Here is a 13,238-nt window from a genome sequence, read left to right as displayed (position 1 = left end):
TGGACTGCCTGTGGCCAGGGCACGACCTTCACCATCCTTTAGTGAGGTGGAAAGCACATTGCAAAGCATGTCCTCACACTTCTGCATCCCGTCATGTTTTCCAGAGTGTCCGGGGGAGAGCTTTTCGACCGCATTGTTGAGAAAGGTTTCTACACTGAGAAGGACGCCAGCACCCTGATCCGGCAGGTCCTGGATGCCGTCTACTACCTGCACCGAATGGGCATCGTGCACAGGGACCTCAAGGTACAACCACCGTGTGGCTCGGTCCTCCAGGCAGTGTTAATGAATGTTGCGTAATTATGTGAGTCTAACACATGTAAATCCAGCCTCCACTGGGACTGGCTGTTTCAGTAAGATTTTACCATAAGAGGGATGCTCTGAAGGCTTCATAACCTTCCATCATAATTAGTTTTAATGAGGACAATCAATGGTGTTACAATGGGAGTTTTGCACATATGACGTGGGGAAAAAACTCATTAAGACCTGAAATGTTACATTAAGGCAGGAAACTCATCTTAACTGGGATGTGTTTACGGCTCTAAAGTATCTTGCAAATTTGCTGTGCTAAACTTACTTTTACTTAATAATAATTATAACGATAAATAGTGTGGGAAAGTTGAATATTTTTCTATATGTAATTTGGACCAGTGTTTTTGGAGACACTGCTAACCGCAAGGATTCTTCTAAGGAACATTGTGTGCCAATGTGAGTTTTAGATAATTTTCGTCTCAGCTATACTGTGTTAACACATCAAAAACTCCCAGCTTTTCTGGTTAAAAAAACAAAACCAAAACCAAAACAAAACAAAACCACCAAAAAAACCCAACAACCAAAAACCCAACATTATTTCTGTATTGTTTCCTTCCAATATCTTAAACTGTCACTAAGATAAGCAGAAAGGCTTGGATTTCATAACACACAGCTAATCCTCCCCATCTTTAGTATCTTAAATAATAAATTAGCAGAAGACAGTAGAAAAAGATATAAATGTCAGAAGAAAACTGTGTGTTCAGTTCCTGAGCTTTACCAAAGTTTACTGCCAGAAATGAAGAATTCAGTGAATGAAATAACATTTCTGTTTTTGAAGGCGCGCTCCAAACTGGAGTTTCCTTGGATGTTACTGTTGTGGCTTTCAACTATACCCATGTAAAGAGAGGGGAATTTGGCTAAACAGGTCATATTGTGTGAAGGCTTCATGAACATTTAATGGAGTCAAGAGCCACAAAGAAGTTTTCTTGGGTTTTCTGTAAGGAGGCACTTCCATCTCCTACAACCTTCATGTATTGCTCTCAGTTCCCTATGTTGTTACACTGAAGTACACAGAAATATCCTCATATTTACTAGAGTTCCACCACATTTCAGTATGGAAGCATTGTTTAGTATTTTAACATGACCAGCTTTCTCCCGAGTTCAATTTGTGGTAAATAACGTCAGGCTTCTTTCTGCCACCAATGTTTTTGGAGGGAGGTCCAAGTCCTCTTAATTCAGATACTCCATTGTACAAGCTCTTAATATTCCTGTCTTCATAATTTGAAGAAAGGCTGTAGCTCTCACTTTAAAACAGATTAATCTTATTTAAAATTCCTATAATAAAATATGAGGTCTGGTAAATGGGAAGTGGACTAATCTACAAATTACTTCTAGACTTTATGTAAGGACATGCTGAATTTAGGTCAAAATAACCTTTTCCAGTCATATTTTGGGGCAAAGACTAGCTCTTTTTCTTACTTTTGTTTGCAAGTCTTTGTCAGTACCATATCAGTTGTTAAAATGACTCATAAAATATGGTATATGAGGAACACCTGCTGTGAATTTCTGTTAGCACAAACATACCATGATGGCAAAAATAGGGATATAATAAGGCTTTTTATGATCTCAAAGTATCAAGATAAGTGTAAGTTTCAAATTGTGATCCCCAAAATGAAACTCTGGGAAAGAATCCACTGTATAAAAATAAAACCCATGAAGCATCTATAATAATTATTTATTGTAATTATGTGTTATTCAGATACCAAAATAGTACTTGGTGTAGTTAGGAAAAGCAGATCTGGGCTCCAAGTCTCTAATCTAAGTAACTCGGCAGCAGATAACAAGAGATGGCAGCAGATGAAGTCCAGGGAGTCCAGGATGTACAAAAGGACTGAAAGGCTCAAGCAGCTTTGCTTGGCACAGAACCACCTTGTTAACACTTTTAAAATTAACCAGCTCGAAGAACCAGACTTCTTTTAAAGGGGTTTTAAACAAGATTAAGTTTTAAATGGGTAGTTTTCTTGGGCTTACTATATATGAGTAAGTGGGAGCCTGAGGTGAATTAGCAGAAATCGTTAGGAAATAATTGTTTTCCCTTAATATACTAACTCTACCAACCCCTCAGCAGGCCAGAAGTGCACTAGTAACAATCAGGAGTAACTCCAACAAGGACAGACCATGGCATAAAACTAACTCACGTGGTGCCTGAAAACTGTCAGCATTATAATAGCCAGTTAAAGCACTGGACTTACGAGGTATCATAAGAAACATAAATGGTCCAACTTCATAATTATTTTTTCAAATAGAATAATTTCCCTTTCTGCTTCAGTCCCAGCTGGCTCACAGCTGTGGAAGCAGCTTGTAGATCTTCTCATGGCCATCATTTCCCATGGATAAAGCCATCACTATGTGGCCTCACACTGGGGCCAGGGAGCCAGAAAGTGCTTTAACATCCACTTGAAGCTAAATGCAAACCTCAGAGAAGGGTGGAAGGCAACATCACCCCCCTGTGTTTCTTCATCCCAGCTTTCCCCAGAAGTTACAGGATGGAGGAGGGAAGATAGATACTGGTGCTGCTGCAGGGACATTGTTCCTCATCACAAATCCAGGCTTGGGTGTGTCCCAAGGAGTTTGATGATGTTGTGTGGCTGCAGCTACTTCTCACCATTTCCTGGAGCGCACAGTTGGCTGACAAACAAAATATGTTGCATGCGGGTGGACATTTGTACCAGCTTCTGGGCAAGAAGTCTACACCGGGGTTATGCTGAAACATTGGGTATCCATCACTTTTATAGATGAAGACCCCAAGGTCTGGGGGTGATGCAGTGGCACCCCGTTACTCCCAGGCTATGACAGTGCTAGCAGATGCTGCTGGACCTTTTTGCTAGCCCAGACATTAAGTAGGGGAAGAAGTGTGCCTAGCTAGAGCTTTGCTGTGTAGCAGCAGCACATTCAAAACACATAGTCATGCTGTAGCATACGCTGCAGCAACCTGTCTGATGTTGGTATAAAGTCACAGGGTTTTCTGGAGTGACTCTTGTTTTCTCTCAGTATAAAGAAATTGCTGTGCTTAGTGATGTAGTGTTTTTCCCTAATCAGCTCTAGCTAAAACATCCTTGCTGCAACTCTGTTAACCATAAAGCCATTTCCTCTCTCATTGCAGTTTATTTCCAGTGGAGAAGATATAAAAATTCTCTCATACCAGATGTTTTCTTTTTTTTTTTTTTTTTAAATGCTGTATAAAAATTTTTCATTACATTAACTGGATTTACCATATTTACCTGCCTTCAAGTGAATCCTTCTATTTTATCACTCTGAAGTGATGATATGTCAGACACGTCACAAGTAAGGGATGAGCCTTAGTTCTTATTTGGGTTACCAAAGGAGAAGTTTGTTATCCTAGGAAAGTTACTCAAAGGTCAAGGTGTCAGCTTCTTCCATTAGTTGCCATACAGGAGTCTGGAGATGTTCTCCATATAGGTTGTAAGAGCAACTCTTTAGGATTTAGGGGGACAAAATTATATTAGTGTATGATGTAACTAAGGACTATATCAAATCAATTCATCAACCAACAGACGTTGTTACTGGACTTACATATTCAAAACCCACTTTCTTTGTTCTCCATTCTAGCCTGAGAACCTGCTTTACTACAGCCAGGATGAAGAGTCAAAAATCATGATCAGTGACTTTGGATTGTCAAAGATGGAGGGTAAAGGGGATGTGATGTCCACAGCCTGTGGAACTCCTGGCTATGTTGGTAAGAGGTCTTACAGTGTCCATCCACTCTTCCCAGCTGCAATACAGACACATAGTGAAAAGGGAGTAATGTTTGTTTTCCAGTGCCACTGGAGATTTTACAGATGTTCATTAGAAATACAGATTTCAGAACTTGCTGATGTTCTGCCTTGTGTGCTCTTCTCCTTTGGGTCCCCATCCTGCAATCCAGCACAGGGTTTGTGGGATTTACTTTCATGATTTTAATCCTTTGCAGAATGAGTCTTCTTAAAGACACTGCCTGTAGGTAAGTTAGGAGCACATGACGAATATCCTCAAATTCTGCAAGCACCTATAAAACCAAGAAGCTTTACCTAATTTAACGTATTATTTTAATCATAAAGGATAACATCTGCCAGATTCCCCTGACAGAAGACAGTAAAATGAAAGAGCTACATTTATTCAGACATATTCAGTCATCCTCTGTTACAACCGTGTTAAGTTAGTGACTCCTAAATGTCATTATGCAAAAGCTCTTTAGATCCTCGGGCTTTCCTGGACAGTATCAAATTGTTTCCTATCATTTCTTCTCTGCTCTTCTGTCCATTCAGTAGTGATTGTATCAGGCTACTGATCAGCAGTGTCTTTACGAGCATCCTTTTAAAAAAGTTAAAGTAACTGAATGTGAGAATTATATGGCAGGTGATGCCAGGGTCTGTTTGAGCAAATAAAAGTCTCACTTTGTGCACAAGGCATCCAGCCTGGGCCTCCTACAATACCAAGCTAGTCAGCTGAGATGGCAAAATTAATCTCTGGGGTATCCATGAAACCCATAAAACTAAAATGACAGTCTCTTCCCCAGCTATAGATTTGTCTCAGATCTTTCCAACAGAGAAGACTTGATGTTTTTCAGCAGTCAGAGGCTCCTTTTGCTTTGCAGCTGCCACCTCACCTGTTTTCATAGCTCTGATGATACCATGGTACAAGAACTCAGACAAATTATGTGGTGATAACACAGTGATCCAAGTTTGTCCCAGCAATACCTTTTTCTGGACATTATCTTCACGCTGCACAGGCACACTCTATCCTGATAATGTCAGGAAAAGGAGCAGATTTCTCTGGTTTCCCATTGTGAAGCCATCAACCCATCGTTTTTTGGGGTTTTTTTAATTTTAAGAGATATGAGTCAGGATGCACTGTATACAGCCTGAATAGCTGTCTTGTGTAATCACACCAGACTGTAAATCTTCCAAATCACTAGCAGGAATTGAGCTGAGACAGCAATTTTCATAAATATTTTTGCTGTCAGCTCTTCTGTCCTTAATTAACATGTTTTATTTTGTTCTGAAATGGGCAGTGACTAGAATATGTCTGCGAGACACAGGGAGGCTCAGATGATATTTTCTGAAGCCTAATGAAAATGAGGGAACATGACTCTGCTTGGGCACTGAGTGATCTCATATGGCCTCTCAGCACATCCATTTACATAAGAAAACTTGCTATTTTGAAAGAGAAGCTCTTGGAGCATGTGACATGAATTGTAGTGCTTTCAGAGATGTTTGAGAGCTCTCATTACTCATGGTCTGGGCACTGGTAGCTACACAAGTGCTTCCAGGCCCGTTGTTACCTTACTGAACACAGGATTTACTCATCACAGTTCAAGAGGTCATGGCCGCTTATTTCTGAAGTGCTGAAGTTTTTCTTTTTTTTTTTTTTTTTTTTTTTTTTTTTTTTTGCGCAGGAGACAGCTCCTCTTCAGTGATGCTTTTTTTTTAAAAAAAAAGTATAATTGGTTGCCCAGACAACATTTTCCAAGCACAGAAAATTTTTGCTGTCAGTCACTGTGGTGATGCCCACAAATGGGCTTCTGTGAGTGTTACACCTGATGACATGGCTTCTGCATACATGGTCTCCAATTTGCCCACATCTGAAAGCTTTCATCCCTTCCAGCGTCACTCCAATTTGCAGCACCTGCCTAATGCCCTCAAATAAATGTAAGAGGCCTTCCTCCTAATGGCACAACATCAATATTTGTGCTCATCTGGATTGGGACAGACACATGCCACAGGGTTGGCTCATGAAGTGTCCTCTGTGTCACCTCTTTTTGGTTTTTTTCTCCATCCATTTTACCTAGGGTTGAAGTAACACTCAGGGATCCATCACTTAAAACTAATTTCCTGGTGCTTTTCTTTAAAGATATGTAGAATGCTCCATTTTCTAAGATTTTATGAGGAATTAATTATTTTGGCCACTTTAACCGCTCTGCTTTTAAATTACTGGAAAGAAACTTAGGCACCTATCACAAGTCAAAGGCACCCAGGGCTCTGTTAAGAAGTCATTAGCATCTGCTACTATTTATACTTTATCTCCAGAAATGGATCCAGTCGGATCCTGCCACGCAAAGTGCTGGACAAGCTTCTGTCTTAGTAGTAGACCTGGTCTTAAGTCATGTCCGGTGCCCAAGTACTTGCAAGCATGCAATCCCCCCTGTCATTTTTATCTATTTTCCCTGATTAGGCTATCCTTTCAACTCTTTGTGCTTCAAATTTTCATACTTCATCTCCAAAAAACAGTGGTACCCAAGACACTAAATTCCTGTTTATGTGGTTCAGAAATTCACTGAATAAGGTAGGTTGTAATTATAGTTAAAATTCTTAATAAATAGTTTTCTTTCTGAAAATCAAAGTATTACTTATCAAATTAGAGTATATATAAAATGTGTATAACCAGTACTGCATTAGCACATTAGCTTGTAAGGCTCTGCCTTACTGTCAGCAGTTCAGAGGTATTTTTCCTTCAGGAGTTTTGTCAGAGATTTTGGTCCTATGGTGAAAAGATGACAGTTGGGATAATTTAACCCAGTTGGTTGAGCCACTTTTGTTAAGATGCAAACCTTAATGTTTATTGCCTGGAGAGTCTGATAATACAACCTCTTCTAATGAAAAGATCTTCCATTTTCTTATCTGCTTACCATTCTTATCTCTGTCTGCATTTTTTATGGAAGGAGTCTAAGTGATGAGCTGGGACTAGACACGCAACTTTTAGATAGCCCCTTAAACGGGTTTAAGAGACCTGTTAAGAGACGTTAAGTTTTGAGACTGCTTTTATGGCTCATTTCATTGCAAATTAGGTGTGTGGACAGGCTTGCATGGATCCCACCCCATCGTCTAAACTGGAGAAGTGGTGTTTTCAAAACCCTGAGTGATCTGTGTGATTATGGGCAAGATGTGTATAAGCTATTAGTGACTTATCATTTTAAACATCATAGATTTGGGCTGCTCAGCTTGAGGCCATTTATAAGAACTTGATTTTGATGAAGGAGGTGTGCAAAACTGCCTGAAAATGAGCCATCCTTGAAGTGTGTTAAGTTGAGCACTCACCAGGAGATGACTCCAGTCACTCAGCAAAAGCCCTCTAAAAAGATTTGGGCTGTTTGGGAATTGGGTCTCACTGACTGACTTTCCATGAGAGCTGGTCTCTCAGAAGCTTTGGTTACTTCTGCAGATGAGACTTAGACTTGCAAGACACTTAGAAGCATTAAAAAGTTTGGAAAAAATGTTAGAAAGCCTGTCTCGGTCACTCTGATCTCCTTTTGCAGAAATGCTGAATTATGAACTGTGTTGGTGGCTGGTTAATATCTTAATCCTTCTGAGATTTAAAATTCTTGCTCTGAGTCCCAACCCAACTTCAAATAAAATTTTCTTGTATTTCCCTGTCGTAGGAATTGGGCTGGGCCCCGGATGTGTGGTTGGTCCCTGTACACCCCACCTCACTCACTGTTTTGGTTTGCTGTAGTGCTTTTCTGAGAGGTCATTTCACAACTTCCAGCTCTGCCAGAAATCCAGTAGCAATTTCAGATCGTATCAAAGCCATGCATTTCTTGTAGCACTGTGCAACACCAAAGCATTTAAGTAAGCAATAGATTTCCATGTTGAATTTTGACTTACTCATTATCCTTTGAGTCAGAGGTCTGAAAATATTCAATAAGCCTTCGGAATATTCTTATTAGCAGAAAGCAGCTCCAGGAGTTGTTTAGGCAGTAACATGAGTAATAAAGTAAAAATAAAGCATGGGAACCACTCTCACCAGGGTTTGCTTGTGACATTGTGATTGCTTGGATCCATTGCCGTCTCCTGAATTGGGGTTTGTTTGTGTGTGGTTGTAGCTGCATTATGTTCCATGACAGCTATCTAAATCTGACTCAGCAACATGAAATAGGGACAACAGGAGCACGGGAAGCCAGCAACACTGCACTGAAACACTGCTGTCCTTCAGAAACACCCCCAAGCTTCAAAATCTTGGCCAAGTAGAACAAGATGAACACTGGAGGACTGTGTGAAAGAGGGAAAGAAGTTGCTTTCATCCCAGGAGTCAGTGGAAGAGTAACTCTGGTCTAGTGATGAAGCTGCTTCATATACCTCTTAGCTTGTTTGCACTGTAAGGAAGGCACTTCATATGGTGGCAGAGGAGCTCACACTGCTCTTGGACTGTCTTTGGCTTCAGGAGAGGGACTGGGTTGGCCCTTCATGCATCTAACCATCTTCTCAATAGTGCAGGGTTGTTCCTCTCTGTCCGCCTGCTTGAGGTGGTATCTTCAGGAGTCCTCAGCTATGGGACTGGCACCTTCTCCCTTTGGTACCCCTTACAAACTCTGACTGTTTCTCACCGTCCCTCTCACATTTCATGGCCATCTCGTACCTGTGCAGCCCATTCATGTTTCACCTTCTTTATTTGCAGGATGTGCCTATGTGATGGAATCTGGCACTAAAATAGTTACCAGCTGAACTACTAGTCCTGATTGCACCAGGCTGATTTGCTTGGCCAGCTGAACTATGTCCCTGCCCAATGTAAGCAGGTCCCTGGTTATTTTAACCTTGTTTAGATCTTTCCATTCCTCCCACATTTACGGCAGCCTGTTGATTTGTCACTCCTATGGGGATCTTCAAAACCATCACCCTTTGTTCAAATGCCTCTTTCCTTCTGGCATGCAGCTTGTGGGAAGCCATATAAACCACAGAAAATAACATTAGACTGAGTTCTTGTGAGACAGCAGAATCTGCTGGGAGTAGCACCATCATGGGAGTGAAGGAGAATCACTTTTAAGTATGAGACTGGTATGAAGAACAAGCACCCTCATGACTTGTACAGTTTGTTCAACAGGCTTAAAGTATCAGAGCAATCCCCGTCACTTGAGCTCTTTGCAAGAACATGGATTGCTGGTTTTGGCATCCAGCAGCTGCATTTTTAGGGAGCTTATTAGCATATATGTGCTCACTGGGGGTAATGGCACCGTGCTCTGAAAGGTTTCCAGACATTCCTGTTCTGTACCTTTTCTTAAAACCTCCATTTGAAACAAGCCTTTTAATTTTTTCTCTTATTAAAAGCAAAACGTAACTAAACAAAAAAAAAAAAACAAAAAAACCAAAAACAAACAAAAAAAAAACCCTAATGGTAAAACTGGCCTGGGAAGCACATCTTCATGTACCTACAGGTGGAATGAGGCCCTGGGATCATTACCCAACATTTTACCTGCCACATGTTGCCAGTAGCAATGTTGATTTGGCCCGAAGTACAGTTCCTGGATGTGGAGGAAGGGTCCAGGTTTGCTTCATTGAATTCTCTGTCTCTGGGTGGCCATTGTGTAGCATTTGAGCCCACAGTGATTCCCTGGGGAGGTGCGATACTGGAAGCCTTTGCTCAACTGGCATTTCCCCAGTGCCAGAAGTGGGAGCTTTGCTGTTTTGTCTCCTCAGCCGTCTGTGTTGATCCTTTAATGCTGTCAACTCTTGGATTTTTTTTTCATTGCATCTCCTGCCTTTGCCTGTTGGCACTGATCTACTGTCATTTCTGAGAGCTCCTCTGACTTGTTTTTCAGCTCATTAAATATTTCTGTCTTTTCCATATATCAGAGACAGATGATGCTTAGCTGTGTTCTCCTGTTCCTGTTGCATGTCTGCTCCTTGGAACAAAAATCAAAAGCAGCCGTTTGGCCTTAAAATAATTGCTTAAACCTCCTTCCTTTCTTTAAAGTTTACCAAAGGGGTAAATAGCCTCATATTTCCTTTGGGCATCATCCTGTGGTGATCTTACCTGCTTCACAGCCCCCATCCACAGCAGCAACTGTCTGTTATCAGTGCTCTTCACTCATTTAAACCAGAAGGAAAAGCCCCAGCACAGATTTGATGTTTTAAGAGGGAGAATCTTTACATAGTCCACATCCCCTTGTCTCAGATTTGTTTTCTGTTTTGTTGATGTATCATATCTGTATAACGTCAGGAGCTCACCAGGATCCATGGTGCTCAGGATCCATTTGCATAATATTTTCTTTTGGGGGGTATAAAATGTATAATGTTTACCACTCTTGAAAATGATGGAAACATAAGCAGAAAGTTAAAGGTAGAGGAAATATGTGAATAAAATGATGGGAATTTGGAAGGACTGGGGAGTTGGAAGACGTCTAATCACCAGGGGTAAATGAACTCCCTTCTGCATATTTTGTCACAAAATTTAGTCACAAGGGATGGAACAAAAAAGGAAATTGAGTCTCACAAACTCTATCCAATGCACATTTTGAAAAAGATTCTTTTTAGAGGAGAACTTGGAGGCAAATTTTGATGAATTAGAAAAGAAAGAGTCAGATTAAGGGACACAAGAATTGTCTGGGAAGGTTGTTTTGAGCAAATGGAGGAACGAAGAGAAATGTACATTTGCCAGACTGTGCCAGCTTGCCAGGTTATCTGGGAGGTAGTGGCAGGCCAAATAGGATGACTCTCCAGTGCTTTATGCTTTCATCCCAAGTTTGTCTTCAAATTCTCCCCAGCTGGACTGACTAGCACTGAGCTGACACACAGACCCTGACCTAGCCACTGGGAAAGGAGTTACCTTTTGGGACTAACTGTAGTTGCCTTTTATATTTCCAAAGCTCTGTCCCCTATTGTAGTAAGAGCATTTTAAGCTTTATCTTGATAGACTACAGCAGCATGCTTATGTCCTGGATGGAGTCAGGGTATTCTCGGAATCAGGATGCAGGTTTCTGCCAAGCACCCAGGGCCAGGATAGGAGCCATTCATGCTAGGTACAGTGGAAAGAAACTCCTTTAGTATATAGTGGATTGATGTTGGAGTATTCACACATTACAACAGTGTATTGACAATATATGAACAGAATCACCACTTTAATTTCTTATACATGCAGTGTCCTAGTTCGCTGAATGACTGGAAGACTGGAGTAACTTCTACCCCGTGCTGCAGATTGGGGCATATCCCAATCTTCAAGAGTCTTCATAATCTGGCTGTCAGATGTATTTTTTACCCATATTCCCCTGGATTTTCTTCCTTTTTACAAGGGTGATTTGACCCTTTCCATCATTCTGCTGCTTGTGGAAATGCAAGCTGGGTGCCCTCATCTGCCTCATGCACTGTCTTCCCTTCAATCCCTTCTATAAGCTCTCATGCCCAAGCACCACAAATTCTTTTTTGTTTCTCATTATTGCTCATTTCCTTCCTTGCTGGCAGCTTTGACCTTAGTTTGTTGACTTGTCTTGCTGAAGAAGATAACTCTTTGAAGAGTCTTTACCAGTACACCAAAGCATATGTAGCAACTAAATGTGAGGCTCAAGTTTTAACACATTTATGTGCTTCACGGTATTTTTGACTGTTCTTAAAGTAACTAACTGCTTTGATGTTGGTAAGACTCCTAGCAGAGGAAGGCATAACCCCAAAGAAATCTTTTTGCTGGAACTTGCCCCTTCATGATTTTTTTTTTTTGCAGCATTTGAACTCCAAAGTACTCAAAGGAAATACTGTGCTTTTTAAAACCCAGTGTGGCAAGTCTGCTTTAGGAATGCCACGGTCAGTGATTTCTTGTATTATTGTGGACATTTTGTTTTGAAAAAAGCAAAATCTTCTTTACATGAAAAAGATTAGAGTCACAGGGTTTTAAAATTTAGGTTTAAGCATTGGCACTGAAAGGTCCCAACAGGGAAAACATAATACTTCAGATTCCCAAACAAAAAAAATGCACCTTTTTAACTCTCTCTTAAGACAGGAAAGCAGACCCACAGAGTTTCAGTAAATGCCAGGATCTCACTTCTAGCAAAATTCAGACTATGGTGGCTGAAGGCAATAGATACAGAAGGCTCAGTTCCTTTGTGCATATGTCCAATTCCTGCTACTTTTTGTTTCTCTCTCTGCAATGTCTGTGTTCCCAGGGGCGGAGGGACAGATGATTCCCTCCGACTGACATCCAGCAGGCAGCTGTTGGGAGGTGTGGTGACAGCTCTCTTTCCTCTCCTGCGGATGTAATTTACTGCCTCCCTGACATCTTGCACTTTCTGAGTTGCCTCTTGAAATCCCCAGTTTGGAAGCGCAATGGAGCTGCAAGGCTGTCAGGGTGAATGTGCATCTCAGCACTGGTGCAAAGCTTGACCTCATTTTCCTCCAAGTCTCCTAAAGTTCCTCTGACAGGGAGGTGATGGCCCTCTGCCTCTCATGCATTTTTCTGTGCTTGGTTTTGTTTTCTGTCCCTGGAGTCAGAAAATGGGGAATTTGCTTGACTTTAAGAATTGTCCTTCTTTGTGAGAATATGAGCTTCAAAAACATCAGGATATTTACAAGTGCAAGGGCTGTATGTGGAGGGCAACACAAGGTCTCAGGGAGCTTCAAGTTTCAGGGTCCTATCTCTTGACCACATTCAAATGTTTGATCTTCTAACATGTCCTTGTCTGGCTTTTTATTTTCAGCTCCTGAAGTGCTGGCCCAGAAACCTTACAGCAAAGCCGTGGACTGCTGGTCCATCGGGGTCATCGCATACATCCTGTGAGTATCTGTTGGGTTTTCAATCACAGGTAGTTTTGGGACCTGCAACGTGGCCTCCCACCATATAGTTTGCCACTTAGTCTGGGCCAAAAATGTTAATCTCTGACATCCAGGATTAACATGAATTCTGGACCCCTCCCAGTTATATAGAGGCTGAAATTTGGGCCAAAGTGGTAAGAAATGAAACCAGGACCCTTCAAAAGCCAAAATCCTTGCTCCCACATGAACTATACTGTGTGCAGTAGTATGGACTTATCCAGGTTGAGACATTGGTTAAGTTATTACATCCCCTGCTCAGATTAGCTTTGATAAAACCCAAATTTGGCCATACCCACAGAGCACAGCACCACGTCCACAGGTATATCCTGAAGGGCAACCTCTCTCAAGGCATCACCGTAATGGCTTTTTGTTCCCTGGGAAGGGTGCAGAGGGACATAAGGGGGGAAGAGCTTTTCATGT

General features: G+C 41.4%; 1 protein-coding gene across 2 annotated transcripts in view; it reads left to right on the top strand.

The window, feature by feature from the left end:
• The window catches only part of CAMK1D (calcium/calmodulin dependent protein kinase ID), a 128,967-nt gene that overhangs the window by 81,599 nt on the left and 34,130 nt on the right, over window positions 1-13,238 (top strand). For both annotated transcript variants that reach the window (XM_026863981.1, XM_026863973.1), the window contains exons 3-5: window positions 105-243; window positions 3,880-4,006; window positions 12,704-12,779. In XM_026863981.1, the coding sequence (XP_026719782.1) occupies window positions 105-243; window positions 3,880-4,006; window positions 12,704-12,779 (342 nt within the window). The remainder of the gene's footprint in view (window positions 1-104; window positions 244-3,879; window positions 4,007-12,703; window positions 12,780-13,238) is intronic.

The sequence above is a fragment of the Athene cunicularia genome, assembly GCF_003259725.1.
Source record: "Athene cunicularia isolate RWA chromosome 1 unlocalized genomic scaffold, athCun1 chr1_part2, whole genome shotgun sequence".
Lineage (NCBI taxonomy): Eukaryota > Metazoa > Chordata > Aves > Strigiformes > Strigidae > Athene > Athene cunicularia.
This window is presented reverse-complemented; position numbering and strand designations above follow the sequence as displayed.